The sequence below is a fragment of the Sorex fumeus genome, unplaced genomic scaffold, assembly GCF_029834395.1.
Source record: "Sorex fumeus unplaced genomic scaffold, SorFum_2.1 ptg000054l, whole genome shotgun sequence".
NCBI classification, from domain to species: Eukaryota; Metazoa; Chordata; class Mammalia; order Eulipotyphla; family Soricidae; genus Sorex; species Sorex fumeus.
This window is the reverse complement of record NW_026606111.1, coordinates 3,376,806-3,395,091: the sequence shown is the minus strand read 5'-3', so window position 1 is coordinate 3,395,091 and position 18,286 is coordinate 3,376,806. Positions and strand designations below refer to the sequence as shown.

At 54.3% G+C, this 18,286-nt stretch overlaps 2 protein-coding genes across 5 annotated transcripts; one reads left to right on the top strand and one right to left on the bottom strand.

The window, feature by feature from the left end:
* The first annotated feature begins 282 nt into the window (after positions 1–282).
* On the top strand, positions 283–11,132 carry ZNF7 (zinc finger protein 7). 4 transcript variants are annotated; one of them, XM_056125097.1, is made up of 4 exons: positions 283–330; positions 594–720; positions 2,090–2,206; positions 9,187–11,132. In XM_056125097.1, exons 1-4 carry the CDS (start codon positions 328–330, stop codon positions 10,980–10,982), a joined length of 2,043 nt encoding a protein of 680 aa, XP_055981072.1. In that variant the 5' UTR covers positions 283–327; the 3' UTR covers positions 10,983–11,132. The 4 variants fall into 4 exon arrangements, with proteins under 4 accessions (XP_055981072.1, XP_055981071.1, XP_055981073.1 ...); XM_056125096.1 differs by lacking the exon at positions 283–330 and having other exon boundaries at positions 376–720; XM_056125098.1 differs by lacking the exons at positions 283–330; positions 2,090–2,206 and having other exon boundaries at positions 376–720.
* Positions 11,133–14,875: 3,743 nt separating this feature from the next.
* Positions 14,876–15,692, bottom strand: COMMD5 (COMM domain containing 5). The gene has a single exon (XM_056125220.1). The coding sequence runs from the start codon at positions 15,667–15,669 to the stop codon at positions 14,995–14,997; it is 675 nt and encodes a 224-aa protein (XP_055981195.1). The 5' UTR covers positions 15,670–15,692; the 3' UTR covers positions 14,876–14,994.
* Positions 15,693–18,286: the final 2,594 nt, after the last annotated feature.

Genomic DNA, 18,286 nt, shown 5'->3' with positions numbered 1-18,286 from the left:
CTGCATCCCCTTTGTGGCACCACACACCACCACATGTGGCAGTTGCCCTGCACTGTTCCTGGAAGGAGTCGAACACACCACACAACTGACTGATGAACCAAGCTTCAGGAAGACACCTGAGAGCTGCAGCCACCTCAGTCCCATACAGCTTGCCTGCCAGAGAATATCCCGGGTCAGAGGTGAAGGATAGCAGTAGATTGCATTCCCTGCTCTAGCTGGGAAGTCAGAGCTGGGGGTGGTATGTGCCAGTCCCCTGACCTCTGACCCTTCCATGATTGCCAGCAGGTCTCTTAGCCAGGACGTGTGGATTACCAGCCACTAGGCGTCATGGTAGGAGCTGATGACCTCCGCCCCTCATGCTGTGGGAGGGCCCACTGGGTCTGGACCTTGAAACTGACCAGGTTCTTAAGGGGAGAGAGCTGTGCTCTGGACCATCCCACCTCTCCATTCTGTCCTCCCTTCCATTCTGCAGCCAGAGCAGACTGGGGCCCACCCTGTAGTGCATGTGCCTGAGATCCATAGGAGTCCATGTCATGGGGTGGGGGTGGGGCAGCAATCAAGGGTTCCTGGGTTCCTGGTATGTGTCCTTTCAGGAGGCTGTGACGTTTGGGGATGTGGCTGTGCACTTCTCCAGGGAGGAGTGGCAGTGTCTGGACCCTGGCCAGAGGGCTCTCTACAAGGAGGTCATGCTGGAGAACCACAGCAGCGTGGCTGGACTAGGTGAGGCTGCACCCTGTTGGTGGTAGAGGCTGTGTGCATGGGCTTTTCCACTACCTCTTAGTTCAGGACTCACCCTCAGAGGAGTCATGGTGAGCAGCACAGGCAGCTGGCTGCAGGGCACTTGAGCAGTTCTTTTAGAGTCAGTGGATTTTCAGAGATCAGCTGCCTTTGTCTGAACTAGCTGTAAGGAATAGAGCTTAGTTTTTGGGTACTTGAGATAGTAAAAAGAAAGTAGCAACTTTTGAGATCCCAAACAAGGGTGGTGGATGCCTTCCTGTTTTGTGTGTCTGTGTGTCCCCACTGACAAAGCTTCTGTATGTTGCATGCCCCCCTTTTCCCTGATCCTATGTGCTTCATGCTTATCTCTGTCAGTTTGTGTTCTTCCAGTATGTACTTTGCAAAGGAGGTCATTGCTGTCTTGATCTTTTTGAGAGGGAGTGGGGGCAGTTGGGGCCATATCTGGGATACTCAGGGACTGCTACTCTTGTTTCAGTGCTTAGGAATCATTCCAGTGGTGCCCTAAATCCATGAGGTTTTTTATTTTTTTTAAATTTTTTTAGCTTTTTGGGTCACACGTGGCAATGCAGAGGTTACTCCTCACTCTGCACTCAGGACTTACTCCTGGTGGTGCTTGGAGGACCATATGGGATGCTGGGAATTGAACCTGGGTCGGCCGCATGCAAGGCAAATGCCCTACCCACTCTGCTATCGCTCCAGCCCCAGACCCCTGAGTTTTGATTCAGTGAATTTTGTGCTGCTTAGTAATTCATTATTCTGTTTGCAAGGGGCTATAGCCTTGGGTGGTGATGATTTGTTGGATGATGTATGATTGGGTTTTGGTCAGGCAGTCATTGCTAGGGCTCTCTTGACAGTGCTGTTACCTTTTCATGCCCTGGAGCCTGTGGTGCGTGGATGCCCTTGGATGGGCTGCAAGCTCCAGCAGTCAGGGGCAGTCGGGAGTCCCTCATGGGGCTCAAGTGACTGAGTGAGGAGTGGCTTTTAGCGCCTTGTGGCTTGAAATTTGAAATTGTTGCTTCATCATCCCTAAGCAGCCTCCACTCTGGAGTCTGCTTGGCTGAGCTGAGGGAGGGCCCCTGCTCTGCTACACCAGTGCCTCTGTGCTTTGCAGACTCTGGGGGGGGGGGTCTCTGGAGGGGGGGCATCCTGGTTCTCCAAGAGGAATGGACTAGGAGTGGATTGTTCTGGAACTGGACCATGGAGGCAGGCACTGATATCCTCAGCCCTGGGGTTCCCTTCAGAAGCCTGTGCCCAGATCCCTCCTGGCCCTTCACTCCTGGGCACCCAGGGGCTGAGGTCAGTACAGTGCCCCTGGCCATGCCAACTCCATCTCCTTCATTCTACCCCACAGCAGGGATCCTGGTCTTCAAGCCTGAGCTGATTTCCCGACTGGAGCAGGGGCAGGAGCCGTGGGTACTTGACTTCCAGGGACCAGAAGGCACGGAAGTATCCTGGACCTCCCAGACAGGTGAGGCCTGGCATGTGGCAGAGGGTGCTGAGAAACTGGTAGGGAGGGGTCAGATCTGCACCTGGCAAGGGCTGAGAGGCAGGAGATCAGTGGGTGACTTCAGGGATAACTGTGTAGGCTTGTTTGTGCCAGAGAATGTGGGTCCTGCCCAAAGCCCAGTCAGGGTATCTCTAGAGAGATGAGAAAGAGAGGCCCTGTGTATTTCAGCAAACGTAGCATTTATTTCAATCCAGGTTTTTCCTGATTTCTAATATTACCAACACTTTTTTGGGGGGTGGGGGGATCTGAATGAGGGGAGTCACACCCATTGTTGCTCAGAGCTTACTCCTGGCTCTGCACTCAGATTTACTTCTGGTGGGGATCAGGGAACCATATGGGATACCCAGGATCAAACCCAGATCACCTGTGTGCAAGGCAAGCACCTACCCTCTGTACTTTCTCTGCAGCCCTTATTATAGACACTCTTATTTTGGTTGTGTGGTTATCTTGCTCAGGCTCTGTGCTCAAGTGACCTGACTGCTTGGGATTCTGTGCAGGGACCCTGTGCAGTTCCAGGGATTGAACGGGGATCAGCCACATGTGAGGCAAGTGCCCAATCCCTGTGCTATCTCTGTAGCCCACTTATCAAGGAACAGACAACAAATCTGAGGGAGGCATGCAGTGTGGCTCAGAACTGCCTGTCAGGAGCATGTGCCCTCCTGAGATATTCCCTCTAGAAGTTCTTGGGTCCAGGTCACTCTGACTTATCATTCCCTCGGACTGTTCTGTCCTGGTGTTACTGTAATGAAATACCACAAATTGGTGGCTTCAGTCTAAGGGACACAGCCAGGAAGATGGCTGGAAGGGTTGGAGTGTGATGCCTTGCACGTGTGGGTGGCCCCACGTTGGATTCCCTGCACTGTAGGCCCTGCCCAGCATCTCCCTCATCACCAGGCCCGAGACCCAGAGACCTTTGCCAGGGCATTGGCAAAAACCTTGCTCTCTGTTTTTGTTGTTATGTTTTGTTTTGGGACCTCACCTAGCTGTGCTCACCATTTACTCCCAGCTCTGTGCTCTGCATTGCTCCTGATGGGGCTCTGGGGACCATAGGTGGTGCCAGAGAATAAACCCAGGTCAGCCACAAGTAAGGCTAGAGACTTAACCCTGTGTGCTCTCTCTTTGGCCTGAGCAGCTTTGCTCTCTGAACACTGGATGGGAGGATCCTTTCTACCTCTTCTACCTCTTCCAGCTATTGGTGGCTCTGCTGTATCCCTCCTGTTCTTCACAACAGACCCTCTCTATCCCACTGTGACGGTGGCTTCTACTACTCTACTACTACTACTGCTACTACTAAATTCAGTTTCTGGGGCACCTGCCACCTCACAGTAAAGGCTCCTACTGGGGAGGGGAAATGCCACAGTGTCAACTGTGTCACTCGTTTTTGAGCTCCCTGAAGACATCACTCCTCACTGTGTCTCGCAGTCAAGTCTGTGGCCCCTGTGTCTCTAGTACTGCCGGGACGCAAGTAGAACCTTGAGGCCACAGCAGGCCCAGCAGGAAGAACTGGGCCCTGTGCATGACTCCAGGTAGCTTCTTCAGATGGTTGGTTTATATTTGGGCTTGGGGGCCACAGCCAGTGGTTATCAGGGTTACTCCCAGTGGTACTCAGATCATGTAGTCCAAGGGATGGAATCTGGGCCCTCCCCCCCACATGTGAAGCCTATACTTAGCCTCTCTGTATGTGTCCCAGGCTCCAAAGAGTCTCCTTGGAACAGGTGTGTCCAAGACTCCCAGGAGCTTGACAGTCTAAATCCTTGTTGACCTTGGTTCTGTGATCAAAGACCCTGTCTCCTGTGGGGGCCCTCTGGGTAGTTCCAGGAAGGTGGAGACTCCTGGGATGAACAGCTATGACAGCCGAGCTTGACTTAGCCTCTGTGACAGTTCAGTGACCTTGCACACTGCCAGTCCTCCTGGTGTTAGGGCAGCAACATGAAGTGTCACCAGAGGTTCTCAGACTGAGCATAGTAGAGGCGTGGCCTCATCAGTGACATGTGGTGCTTTAGGCCAGCATCTAACAGAGAAACTTCTAGATATAGTGTCAGAGCCTGGCTTTGCTCTTGTCACAGTCCCCGCCCCCAGCTGAGCAGTTGGGGGTACCTTGGCCAGGCTCCTGGAGGGCCCCTCTTGGAGAGAGTGAGAACCTGGGTTTCAGCTCCAGTGCCCAAGGACTGCCTTAGGTTAGTGCAGTTAGCAGTCAAGTTTGGAGGTTATGGTCTTTTTATTTATTTTAGTCTTTGGCCCACCCTGGAAGTGTTTGAAACTGCTGTGACTTGGAGTTGGCCCCAGGCTTGCATAGAGCATGCACTCCAGCCCTCACAGACCTTTTCCTGGGGGTTGGTTTGCTCAGGGGTTCACTTCTTAAGGTGTTTTGGGGGACCCTATGGGGTAAAGAAACAACTCAGGTGAGCCTCGTGCAAGGCAAGCAACCCTACTTGCTGTGCTCTCTTCTAAATGGGCCCCGAGCCCATTTAGTTGTTTGTTTTGGGGCCACACCTGGTGGTGCTAAGGGGTTACTCCTAACTCTGCACTCAGGAACTTCTCCTAGTGGGCAGGATCATTCGGGATATTGAGAATGGAACCTGGGTCAGCTGCATGCAAGACAGATGTCTGACCCACTACTATTGCTCCACCCACCCCTCCCCAAATCCTTAAAAAGGGAGCATCAAGGGGGTGGCTGGTTGGGACTCAGTAAACTCATCTGGATGGTGAATTACACAGGGATTGGTCTGTGTGATGCCCTCATACATCACTGCAGGTGCTCGTGAGGCTGGACCTGGTTTCCTGTCCTCAGCATGGGTGGAACAGAAGTAAATGCTCCTGAAGCCTTGTTTGCTTTGGTTTGGTTTTGGGGCCATGCCAGGTAGTGCTCAGGGCTTACTCCTGGCTTTGTGTTCAGGGGTCATTCCTGGCCAGCTCTGGGAACTGTGTGGAGTGCTAGGGCTCAAACCCAAGTTGGCTGCATGCAAGGCAAACCTGCTGTACTATTGCTCCAGCCCTAATTTCATCTTTCTTGGGGGATGGGGAGCATACCCAACAGTGTTCAGGAAGTACTCTTAGCACTGTGTTCAGGGATCTCTTGGGGTGGGGAGTGGGGGAGGGGGTGCCAGAGATGGAACCCAGGTTGGCCACATGCAAGTCAAGCACCCTCCTCCCCATTGTATTGTCACTCCAGCCTACTCTCGGTAGCATGAAATTTTCTCGGGTAGGTGCTTTCAGGAGGCTTGCGTCACTTAGGTTTCTCCAGAGCTGCAGGAAGCACCATCAGTGTTGAGCTGTTGGTTGTGCCTGTGTGAACCTGACTGGCTGTTTGGAAAGACCCTTTGTCAGGGGAAGTACTCAAGGACAGAGATGCAGATTCTGTTGTGGGCTTGCAGAGAGTGACCATGTGATAGGGAGCAGAGGCAGTCCTGGGTGGACATGAGTGTGGGGGCCTGGGACGCAGGGAGCTAAGAACTTGACAAAGCAGCCTGGAACCAGCAGGCGCCGCTTGGCCATAGTCACGGGGGCCTGCGTTCTCATGCAGCAGACAGAACAGATCACACCTGGCCAGTGGGCACCACTGGGGCTGTGCAGGAGGTATCCAGAAGCCCGTGTCTGTAAGGCATTGGCCATCCCGCCTTGCTGAAGAAGGTTTGCTGTGGTTGATGGGAGACAGACATATGTGGCCCAGCAAGAGCAAAAGTTGTCCATCTGTAGGCACAGACCTGCTCGGGGGAGGGACCTTCTCTGTGGGTAGTTGTTCTGCTGCTGTGAAGCCCAATTGAAAAACAGCAGTTCCTTATGCACAGAAGACGCTGTGTGCCTGGGACCCTGCCATTCCCAGGACTAATGTGTAGACCACTGTCTTGAGGAGCAGAAGCTGGCAGAAACCTTGGGCCTGGGCCTCACAGTGGGGAAGAATTGGGCTGGTGAGGAGCTGCATGTGCTGATGGTCACCAGGGCCATGTCTGACTCTAGTAAATGTGCTCTATCGGGTTGCACCATAGGAAAGAGGCTGACCTTCATTTGGACTCCGTAGAATAGCAGGTGTGCTGGGGCCAGTGGCTGTGGCCACCCAAATGCAGCTAAGGGCCTACTAGGAGTATGGTGGCACCTTTTGCAGGAGTCACCTGGTGCATCTGAAAAAAAAAAAGACGACTTGATCTTGCCCCACTACCCAGGACCCCGGCCTAGTGAGGGTCCTCTCTCACCATGCCTGTGCACCTCATGTGAGTCTCCACCTCACTGCCACTCTACCTATCCCACATGCATTCCTGGGCCAATGATCGCCAAAGCCTGTTTCTTTGGGAATGAAGGTCCCAGACGCCTTGCCCTGCTCAGCACTCTCTAGTGGGTTTCTTGGTGTCTGTGGCACAAGCCACTGCACATGTGCCCGCTTATTGGAGGGTGGTCTTAAGTTCTGCTTAGAACATTGACCTCGAGTAGTATTCAGAGTAAAAATACAAAGGAAATCTTTGGTTTTGGTTCACACCTGGCTGTGTTCAGTATACTGACCTTATGTGAGGCTGGGGATCAAACCCAGGTCGGCCACTTGTGAGGCTAGCGTCTTCCCTGTTGTACTGTCTCTCCAGCCCACAAAGGAAATCTGAGAACTGTCCAAGTGAACATCCCGTGGTATATCTTAAGGCTATTCATTTTTTTAAATTAATTTTTATTAGTGAAACACCATGAGGTACAGTTGTAGACTTACAAATTTTTGTGCTTGGGTTTCGATTATACAATGATCAAATACCCATCCCTCCACCAGTGCCCATTTTCCACCACCATGGATCCCAGTATCCCTCCCACCCCCATCCCCCCCATCCCACCCTGCCTCTGTGGCAGGGCATTTCCTTTTGTTCTCTCTTTTTGGGTGTTGTAGTCTGCAAAAGAGGCATTGAGTGGCAATCATGTTTGGTCCATAGTCTACTTTCAACATGCATCTCCCATCCTGGGAGGATCCTCCAAACACCCTTTATTTGGTGCTCCGTTCTCTATCTGAGCTGCCCTTTCCCCTAGAATGCCCGGCTGGCCTCTAAGTCATGGAGGCCTCTAAGCCTCCTGGTACTGATCTTGGCTATTCTTGGGTATTAATCTCCTATTTTGTTACTTTATGTCCCCCAGATGAATGCAATCTTTTTATGTCTATCCCTCTCTTTCTGACTCATTTCGCTTAGCATGATACTTTTCATGTAGTACCACTTGTATGTAAATTTGATGACTTCATCTTTTCTAACAGCTACATAGTACTCCATTGTGTAGATGTAGCAAAGTTTCTTTAACCAGTCATCTGTTCTTGCACACTCAGGTTTTTTCCAGATTCTGGCTATTGTAAAGAGTGCTGCAATGAACAAACAAGTGCAGATGTCACTTCTACTATACATTTTTGCCTCTCTGGGATATATTCCCAGGAGTGGTATTGCTGGGTCAATTTCTAATTTTTTGAGAATCGTCCATACTGTTTTCCAAAAGGGCCGAACCAGTCGGCATTCCCACCAACAGTGAAGGAGTGTCCCTTTCTCGCCACATCCGCGCCGGCATCGGTTGCTTTTGTTCTTTTGGATGTGGTCCAGTCTCTGAGGTGTGAGATGGTATCTCATTGTGGTTTTGATCTGCAGCTCCCTGATGATTAATGATGTAGAGCATTTTCTCATGTGCTTTTTTGCCATTCAGATTTCTTGAGAAAGTTTCTGTTCATTTCATTGCCCCATTTTTTTATTGGATGTTATTTTTTTGGATGTTTTCTTCTTGTGGAGTTCAACCAGTACTTTATATATCCTTGATATCAACCCCTTGTCAGATGTGTGTTTGGCTAATATCCTTTCCCATTCTGTAGACTGTCTTTGTAGTTTGGTCACTGTTTCTTTTGAGGTGCAGAAGCTTCTTAGTTTAAGATAGTCCCATTTGGGGCTGGAGAGATAGCACAGCAGGTAGGGCATTTGCCTTGCATGCAGCCTACCCAGGTTCGATTCTCAGCATCCCATATGGTCCCCTGAGCACCACCAGGGGTAACTCCTGAGTGCAGAGCCAGGAGTAACCCCTGTGCATCGCCAGGTGTGACCCAAAAAAAAGCAGAAAAAAAAAAGATAGTCCCATTTATCGATCTCTGTTTTCACTTCCTCGGCCAGTGGCATGATATCTTTGAAGATACCATTAGCTTCAATGTCATGGAGGGTTTTGCCAACTTTGTCTTCAATGTACCTTATAGTTTCCGGTCTGATGTTGAGGTCTTTAATCCATTTTGATCTTACTTTTGTACATGGTGTTAGGCAGAGTTCTGAGCCCATTTTTTTGCATGTAGCCGGCCAGTTTTGCCAGCACAATTTGTTAAAGAGGCTTTCCTTACTCCACTTCACATTTTTTGCACCTTTATCAAAGATTAGATGATCATATGATTGAGGGGAGATATCAGTGTGTTCAATCCTGTTCCATTGGTCTGCAGCTCTAAGGCTATTCATTCTTAAGGACGATCAGCACCCTGACCCGGTCTAGCCCATTTATCATAGAGGATAAAAAAGGAGTATTTTATTTCTTTCTGGTTTTTGTTTTGTTTTAGGGCCACACTGGGAAGTGCTCAGGGCTTCTCCTGGTTCCCCAGTGGTGCCCAGGGAACCGTAGTCAGCCACATGCAAGGCAAATGCCTGTCCCGCTGTACTGTCACTCCATGGTCACGGTCACAGTCCTCCCATTGTTCATCGATTTGCTCGAGCGGGCCCAGTAACATCTTCATTGTGAGACTTGTTGTTACTGTGTTTGGCATATTGAATACGTCACAGGTAGCTTGCCACACTCTGCCATGCGGGTGAGATACTCTGGGTAGCTTGTTGGGCTCTCCAAGAGGGGTGGAGGAATCAAACTTGGGTCGGCCATATTGGCTGCGTGCAAGGCAAACGCCCTACCCCTGTGCTATCGCTCCAGCCACTGTCACTCCAGCCCTGCTTTTTATTTCCTCTTGATTTCAGGTTATGCAGTTGAAACTTATGGTGAGCTGGCCTCAGAGGACAGGGGCAGTCTCAGATCAGAGTCCCAGGTGGTGGGGATCAGAACCCCGGCACAAGGTTTCCCACAGAGCCCTGGTTTTGGAGACACCTGTGATTCTGAGGTTCAATTAGAGGGCCTGCTGAGCAGTCCCAGGCAAAGGGTGCACCCCCTCCTCCAGAATGACCAGGGGAACACAGGCACTGCGGCTCTCTGCAAGACCTTCACCAAGGAGGAAACCCAGGGACCTGAGGAGCTGGCTCAGCCTGATGAAAGTGAGGGAGAGCAAGCAGAAGGAGCCACTCCAAAATGTGATGCGTGTGGCAGAAGTGTGAGGTGTGCTGCAGGCACTGTGGTGCATCAGGGCAGTAACACACAAAGGAAACAGGGCCAATGTCAGGAGTGCCAGAGACCGTTGCACTGCTGCCAGGGTGTACTCCAGAGCCACTGCCGTGGAGAGAAGCCCTATGTGTGTGAGGAGTGTGGGAAAGTCTTCAGGCTCTGTTCCCAGCTGAACCAGCACCAGAGAATCCATACTGGGGAGAAGCCATTCAAATGCATTGAGTGTGGCAAGGCCTTTCGCCTGAGTTCAAAGTTGATCCAGCATCAAAGAATCCACACAGGAGAGAAGCCGTATAGGTGCGAGGAGTGTGGGAAAGCCTTTGGGCAGAGTTCCAGTCTTATCCACCACCAGCGGGTACACACGGGAGAGCGGCCCTACAGTTGTCGCGAGTGTGGGAAGGCCTTTAGCCAGCAGTCACAGCTTGTCAGGCACCAGAGAACACACACTGGGGAGCGGCCCTACCCCTGCAAGGAGTGTGGGAAAGCCTTCAGCCAGAGTTCCACACTTGCTCAGCACCAGCGCATGCATGCGGGGGAGAAGGCACATGTTCTCAGAACACCAGAAGGCCCCAGCCTTGTCGCCCATCAGAGGGTCCACACTGTAGAGAAGCCATTCAAGTGTGATGCCTGTGGGAAGGCTTTTCGGTGGGTCTCTCGCCTCAGCCAGCACCAGCTGACCCACACAGGAGAGAAGCCCTATAAGTGCAACAAGTGTGCAAAGGCATTTGGTTGTAGCTCACGCCTGATCCGCCACCAGAGAACCCACACGGGAGAAAAACCGTTTAAATGTGATGAGTGTGGTAAAGGCTTTGTCCAGGGCTCACACCTAATTCAGCATCAGAGAATTCACACTGGAGAGAAGCCCTATGAGTGCAGTGACTGTGGGAAAGCTTTCAGCCAGAGCTCAAGCCTCATCTACCACCAGAGAATTCATAAGGGGGAGAAGCCCTATGAGTGTGTGGAATGTGGGAAAGCCTTCAGCATGAGCACACAGCTCACCATCCACCAGAGGGTCCACACGGGAGAGAGGCCCTACAAGTGCAGCGAGTGTGGGAAAGCCTTCAGTCAGAACTCCACCCTGTTCCAGCACCAGATCATCCATGCTGGAGTGAAGCCCTATGGCTGTAGCGAGTGCGGCAAGGCCTTCAGTCGCAGCTCCTATCTCATCGAGCACCAGAGGATCCACACAAGAGCACAGTGGTGTCACGAGTATGGAAACACCCTGGATGGCCCCATGCATGTGAGCCGGAAGAGAGCTAGCACTGTAAAGAAACTGCATAAATGTGATGAATGTGAGAAGATATTCCGATGGCGTTCTCACCTTGTTATACATCAGAGAATACATACTGGAGAAAAGCCTTATAAGTGCAACGAGTGTGGCAAAGCTTTCAATCGCAGCTCAAGGCTCACTCAGCATCAGAAAATTCACATGGGATAAGTCATTTTCCCTTATAAATGTGCATTAGTGTAAAGAAACCTACAGCCTTAACTTGACTCACACAGGATCATTCACACTGGTGTGAAATGAGATTGGGGAAGATTCAGAATTGCTCTCTTAAGAAAGATGAGGTTGATTCAGTCTTTTTCCCATTCCATAAAGCCGTACTTCTGCCAACTCACATGCAGCATTCCTAGCTCATGGTGGCGAGACCCCTCGCAGGCCCTGGATGAGGACAAGTTACGAGCTCTGCACTCTGCCACATGAGTAAGCTGTTACCCAGCACAGTTCTCAGGCGCCAGGAACTCATGTGAACCATGTTGAGCCCAGAGTCGTGGCTCAGTTCCTGTCCAGCCATATCCCACATTAGAGTGTCCCAGGAATATGGGGGTGCCCAGCTGTTGTGGCTGCTGTCAGGGACTTGGGAACAAGGCCCAGACTCCAGGATGCTGCAGGACACTGGGATGTCACCTGTACCCTGAAATCTAGGACCTGCTGGTTTATCTGGTGATTGTGGGTAGTTAGAATTAAATGACATGAGAATGCCTGTGTTGTTTCCAGTAGGGTTCGCCCTGGGGCACCCCAGAGGCCAAGTCGTCACACTGGAGTTCCTAAAGCTGCTTTCCTACACAAGTGGCAGCCTGTGACCCTTCTGGCCACTCCCTGGGGAGAGGTGTGTCACAGGCATGGATATGCTGGTATGTCTCACTCCCTTGACTGCAGTGGGGCTCAAGCTCCCCGCAGCCCCCACACAGGTTGGTAGCTGGCAGGGCAGGCACACCTTGTCTGCAGATGTTTCCTGCTGATGCCTTGAGAAGGGCCCAGTGTAGAACAGCCAGCCAAGTGCCAGTAGTGCACACTGGACTGGGACGGAGGCCAAACCGAGAAGTCTGTGGAAGTACCTGGTGCTGTGCAGAGGCATGTGTGTTCACTGTCCAGCCGGCTAGCCAGAATGCCTTGTGAAGTCACCTGCCCTCAAGAACTGCCCAGGGCCCATGTGTAGTTCCCAAGTACTGCTCTGTCCTCCCCAGGATCCTGTGCTCCGGCTATGCTGGTCCCCTGAAGATGGCAACAGTAGGTGGCCTGTCAGAGGTATGTGCCTTGGAAGCAGGGTGTCCCAGCCACCAGGCCAGGCTGTGGTGCTTGTAGGTGCTGAGACATTGCTGCCATGACCCTGCACAACAGAAGCCCCATCCTAGGGCCTTCAACCCCACCTGTGTGTCCTTCATCTAGGACCAGCAGCTGCTCTAGGCCCTTACAGCAACCTCCTGCCCTCCTACCGGGTCACAAGACAAGATCATGTGTGCCCCATCCACCACCACCACAGGTGGTATGACACCGGCAAGCTTCAGGTCATGAAGGTTCACTGGGACAGTGCTGGATGTGCTGGCGGCAGCAGCCCTGGTCCTGTGCACATGGTCTGACCTTTAGGGTGCCTGAGATGAGGGACCCAGATTTGGGTCGATTTGGATGCTAAGTGTTGAAGTACACATTCGAACGAGATATGCAGCCTAGGAAGAAGCGTGTGTTTCCCATGGGTAAGGCTGTGAGTCCCACCCTTGGATTCTCCTTTCTCTGTTCCTCCTAGAGAGTGTTCACACATGAAATGCTTTTCCCACTGACAGAACTGTGGACTCTTTAACAGTGCGAAGCAGAGACAGTCCCAAGAGCTGCTATGTTGTGACCATCCAGGGGAGTGTCTGATCCTTGCTCATTCCCACTGCCTGTAGGACAGTCTGACGTGGGCCTTGGCAGGTGAGTGTGCACTTGGAGAAGGGCCCTACCCAACTGCCAATGACTTCTACCCTGTCAGCACAGCCACCCACCCAGGGCATGGCTGCGATTCTCATGAGGAGCACCCCCTCCCAAAGGCAGGCAGCTGGCCATTGCTTTCTACCCTGTTAGCACAACACCCCTGCCCCAGGACACAGCTGAGGGAGCCTGTAAGATACCAGGGTGGTTTACATGGTCTCTGAGCAAAGAAATGGACAGGTTGTTTTGTTGGCAAGGGTGGGGTATGGATCACACTCAGCAGTGCTCGGGTTACTCCTGGCTCTGCTCTTGGTGGGCTTGTGGGACCATATGGGATATGAGAGATTGAACCCAGGCTGCCATGTGCAAGGCAAGCATCCTCCCTGCTGTACTATTGCTGCAACCCCAGAAATGGACATTCTGAAGGTCCCGAGTACAATTTTCTTTTTTTTTTTTTTTTTTTTTTTTTTTTTTTTTGCATTTTGGGTCACACCCAGCGATGCTCGGAGGTTCTTCCTGGCTCTGCACACAGGAATTATTCCTGGCAGTGCTCAGGGGAACCATATGTGATGCTGCTGAAGACTGAACCCAGGTCAGCTGCGTGCAAGGCAAATGCCCTACCCGCTGTGCTATCGTTCCAGCCCAAGTGTACACTTTCCTTAAACATGCCTCATGGCACAGACAAGAAGCCTATTAGGACAAGGCACACATGGTCTCAAGGTCTGTACATGGTCTTCTGGGGCAGCAGAGGCAGCTTAGAAGACCCAGCCCATCCTCAGGGAGGCCAGGCATGAGCACGCCAGCTGAGGCTGTGAGGTGGCACACTGTGTCCAATATCTGAATCCCCATCCCCTGCATCAGACCCTTCCACCCAGCATCTTTTTCTTTCTTTTTTTTTTTTTTCTTTCTTTTTGGTCACAACCAGTGATGCACAGGGGTTACTCCTGGCTCTGCACTCAGGAATTACTCCTGGCGATGCTCAGGGGACCATATGGGATGCTGGGAATCAAACCCAGATCGGCCGCATGCAAGGGAAATGCCCTACCCGCTGTACTATTGCTCCAGCCCCTCACCCAGCATCCTTGCCCTTGGCTCGAACCCAGGTTTCCAGGATCCTTTCCCAGAGGGCCAGGCCGTCTCTGAAGTGGCTCCAAGTGGACTGCAGCTCCCGCTGGGCGTAGCACAAAGCAGAGGGTAGGAGGGCCTTGGTGGGTGGCGGAGTCGGGGGTGGAGGCTGTCCCCTGGATGCTGCTCAGGCCTAACTACTCCTGTAAGGCCTGGGCATGGAGCAGAACCCTGAGACACCTACCTGGGGTGCAGTAATGCCAGAGGATGCACCCTTAGGGAGCAGCCCCAACATCCACCCCGGCAGCAGCCTCTCTACCAGACTCCCAGCTGCTCTACACCACATCCAGTGTGTTCCCTTTCGTTTTTAGGGGTATGCCGTACCTCCTTTTAAAGGCCTTTTTAGGGCCTCTGTGCAGGGGACCACTAGGGCCATACTTGGCAGTGCCCAGGTGTCCTGAGATGCTAGGCTCTGGGCATGCCACGTATGAACTCCAGCCTTTTGGGGCCCTCCCAAGTGGTCCTCTGGAAGTCTGGAGGCTCTGGTCAGTGAGTCATTTATGATCCACTGGACCATGCTGATTTTGGTCATCACTTCTCTGACTCGGCCTCCTGGAGTATGCATGGGTGGGGGGAGGTCATTAAACCCTCCACTCAACTCTTTGCTGGGCTGCTCAGCAGCCACGTGGCCCTGGGTCCCCAATCCCTAGGACTGTCACTGCTCTCTTGCCTCCTCTGCACATGTGCTCGGAACTCACTTCCTCAAGAAAGCCCCACCCCATACCTAATCCAAAAGGACAGCACAAATCTCAAAAACCCCATCCTGTGCCCCAGCACCACTCACAGGCCACAGGAGGGATTCACTGCATCCATCTCCCTTCCACACCTGAATGCTGCTCCCCAAGGTGACAGATAGGATGCTGGGGTCATGAATGTTAAGGAGCAGAGCATTCAGGTGCCACCTATGGCCACTCAACAGCCTCCACATGTCCACTTGGCCCAGGCTGTTCCACACAGCAGGACCCTCACCCAGCAACCAAACCCAGAGCCAGGAAAGTGTGGCTTGAGGCCATCTAGGAAAGAACATTTTCAAGGGTGTCTTTACTTCCAAAATTGAGGGGAAACAGCTATAAACAGGGAGATGGACAGGTGCGCCACGCTGCCATCAGGTAGCCGGGTTGAGGCTGGGCCTAGGTCAGTCCTGCAGTCTGCGCTCACACTTCCTTTCCAGATCGGCCATCTCCTTCAGGACCAGGGCCACGCTGTACCGTAGCTCCTGGAATTTGGCCGTGGAGACCTCAAAGCGATGTGCTGACCCATCTGACAGCTGCAGCTGCATCAGGACACTGGGCTGCAGGGAGCGAGCCAGGGCGCTGGTGGAGATGGCCACATCCACCCGCCACCGAAGGCCAACAACATGGGGCAGCCCAGAGCCCCGCTGCTGGGCCAAGGAGTCGAGGAGGGGCCGCTGGCTCCCAAACACCACACTGGCCAAGTCCGTGGCCATGTCTTGGGGGATGCTGAGCTCCTTCAGTTGCTCCCTGAAGGCCTCGGGCTTCAGGCTGGTGGGGGGAAGCCGCAGGGCCTGCTGGAGCAGAGTGTGTGTGCCCGCCAGCAGGGCTCTCAGGCGCTTCTGCTCCAGGTCACCGGTGGCCGCCAGGTGCTGGACAGCCTCTCGGCAGTCCTCTCCCAGCAGGCCGCTGACCACCAGCTTCAGCAACTTCCGGAAGGTGGCCCTGTCCAGGTCCCCCAGAAGCTGGGCCAGGGCGGCCACCTCCGGAGGGAGCTGCGCCCCCAGGAAACTCACCCTGCCGCCGTGCGCCTCGCCCGGGTGCGCCAGGTACGGCGCGGCCGCGCCCACGGCCGACATGCTGCGCCTCCTCCGGGGTCCACCTGCGGGGGAGAGCGGGAGGCCGAGTGAGCGCCGCGGGCGGGCGGGCGGGGTCACACCACGGACCCCATCTCGTCGACCAAAGACGGGGGCGGGCGGCGAGCGCAGGAAACGTCTCCGAGATCGAGGTCAACAGAGCCAAGGGGAGGGGACCCGGCGGGAAGGGACCCTTACGCCGCTGCTCTCGAGCCACGACGACCCAACCGGGGGCCTCAGCCGCGCGTCGCGGGCGGGAGCTCGGGCGCCTGCGCCCTTTTCCCGCGCAGGCCGCGCCGCCGGCTGCCGCCCGCCACTGCCCTCTGAGCCCGGGCCCGCCGCGCGCCGAGTCCCCGTACCTGCAGCGCAGCCTGACTCGCGGGCTGGAGAGCGGCGGACCTCGGCGGCGGCGGTGGCGGAAGTGAGCGAGAGTCCGGAAGCGAGCAGGGGGCCAATGGCAGCTCTGCAAGGGGCGGGGCCTGTGAGGGGTGGGATGGGGTGGAGCCGAGGCGGGGCGGGGGCGGCGGCCAAGGCTGGCTGGCTGAAGCAGGCTTGCTCCCCAGTGGACCCGGGTCTGAGTTGCGAGACAGGTGCAGTGGGGAGAAGTGACCCAGCGCGGGGAAGGTCCCGGCGCAGCTGCCCGACGTGCCTGTCTCTGGTTGTCTCCCCCAGGAAGACTGTTGGTGCCCGCCGTCCAGGGGAGCGCCTGGCCAGTTCCTCCTTCCTCGCAGACCCCGGGCTTCGTTTACAGTACTGATGCTTTGGGTCATGGCACTCGGCTTTCACGAATGTGCCTCAAAGTGACTCCATGAGTGAACAAACTAGTTTATTTTCAGATATTGGCAGGCTTTGCCTGTCACGTATGTGGAGTTGCTATGACCTCCAGGTCAAGTCTTCGATTAACGGATTCTGATTAATTTTAGGTAGAAATGAAAATGATGAGAAAAACAAGAGCATACTTAGCTTATGAGGAAATGCATGTATTTTCAGTGAGGATATCTTTGTTTGGGGGCCACACCCACTGATGCTCAGGACTTACTCCTGACTCTACGCTCACGGACGGATGAATCCTGGAGGGGCTTGGGGGACCCTCTGGGGTGCTGGGGATTGAACTCCGGTCGGCTGAGTGCAAGGCAAGCGCCTGCTCCACTGCAATGTCTCTTTGCCTGCAGTGCCTGCTTCATGGCCAATCAATGAATTTGACAGACGAGCAGGAAGTAGGTTGGCTTGTTCTGCCTTCACAGTGCCTGTCCACGGAGCACCTGGGAAACGGAGTGTGTGAAAGGGCAGAGGGCATTATGTCCTCTGAAATACTCTTGGTGGTGCTCGGGGGATCAATTAGATGCCCCGGATGGAACCTAGGTGCACCGCCTTCAAGTCAAACGCCCCCTACCTGTTCACTGTTGTTTTGGATCCTGCTGTCTGTCACCTTTCATATTGACGCTCCCGTGGTATAAACCAGACACCGCCCTGCGCCCCTCCGCGCAGGGTCGTCCCAATCAGCATTGGGCCAGCTTCTTCTGGGAGCAAGGCGCTCCACTTAGGACAACGGCCGGCCTTCTTCACACTAGGCCCACCTCTTCGCTCAGGGTCTGCCCCCGCCCCATGCAGGACACGCCCCTCGAGCTGGGCCCGCCTTCGCCTCGCGCTGGGCCCGCCCCCGCCCCATGCAGGACACGCCCCTCTGTGCCGGACCCGCCTCCGGCCCGAGGAGGGCTGCGTTTCTTCTGTGGAAACCCTCAGGCCCATGCTGGGACCTCAGGGACAGCGTGGGGAGGGGGCACGGCTTGCTGAAAGAAGTCTGGTGAGACGACAGTGGCTAGGAGGCGAGAGGCTGCAGGAAGTGCTTGGGGAGCCCCAAGACCAGATGACCGCCGCGGCTGAGTTTTGGCGGTAGAAATGCGGGAAAGATGAGGCAAAGGAAGCCGAGAGGGACGAGGATGTTGCCAGAGTGAGGGGTCTCACCCTCCCTGGGCCCCTTGCCCGGGTGGTCTGACCAAAAGGGCCGGCTGTGCCCCGCCGACCTCGCCCCGGCCCGTTCGAGTTCTCAAGGAGACGCCCACCATCCGCCGCAGGTGCCTGGTGGGCGAGGCTTTGGGAGTGCGGGGGTGTGACCGGAAGTGGGGGGAGGCGGGCCGTTCTAGCAATCCAGGAAGACCCAGGTCTCTGTGGTAGTCGTTCAACTGCGGCTCAACCCGTACCCTCTCTCGCGCTTCTCATCCACTCGCTGCCAGGGGTGGAGATCTCTAGGACTGCAGACCCGGCAGTCCCCCTCTATGTTTCCGGTGACCTTCTGACGTTCTCCTGCTGGTTCCACGATGTGGAACCTGGAGGAGGCATTTGTCCCCTGGCATAGGGAAGTGTGTGCGGGTGAAACGGAGAGAGGGCCAGGTGGGACAGAGGAGGGCGAGGACAGAAAAGGGCGTGTCCATGTGGATAAGCTGATTTGTCCAGGTGGGGCAGAGGAGGGTGTGTTCAGGTGGAACTTTGTGCACAGGGCCCACTGTAGGGTGTGGGTGAGCATCCTTCCTTGATGTTTAGAACTTTTCACTTCCTCTTAGCCTGTGCCTGTCCCCACAATCCCAAAAGATGGTCGTATGCACTGGCTGGTTGATGTCGA

Coding starts and splice junctions, on each gene's coding strand:
- COMMD5 (XM_056125220.1), bottom strand. CDS start 15,669: ATGTCGGCCGTGGGCGCGGCCGCGCCGTACCTGGCGCACCCGGGCGAG.
- ZNF7 (XM_056125096.1), top strand. CDS start 504: ATGTGCCTGAGATCCATAGGAGTCCATGTCATGGGGTGGGGGTGGGGC. Junction 721..2,089: donor CAGCAGCGTGGCTGGACTAG/GTGAGGCTGCAC, acceptor TCTACCCCACAG/CAGGGATCCTGGTCTTCAAG. Junction 2,207..9,186: donor ATCCTGGACCTCCCAGACAG/GTGAGGCCTGGC, acceptor TCTTGATTTCAG/GTTATGCAGTTGAAACTTAT.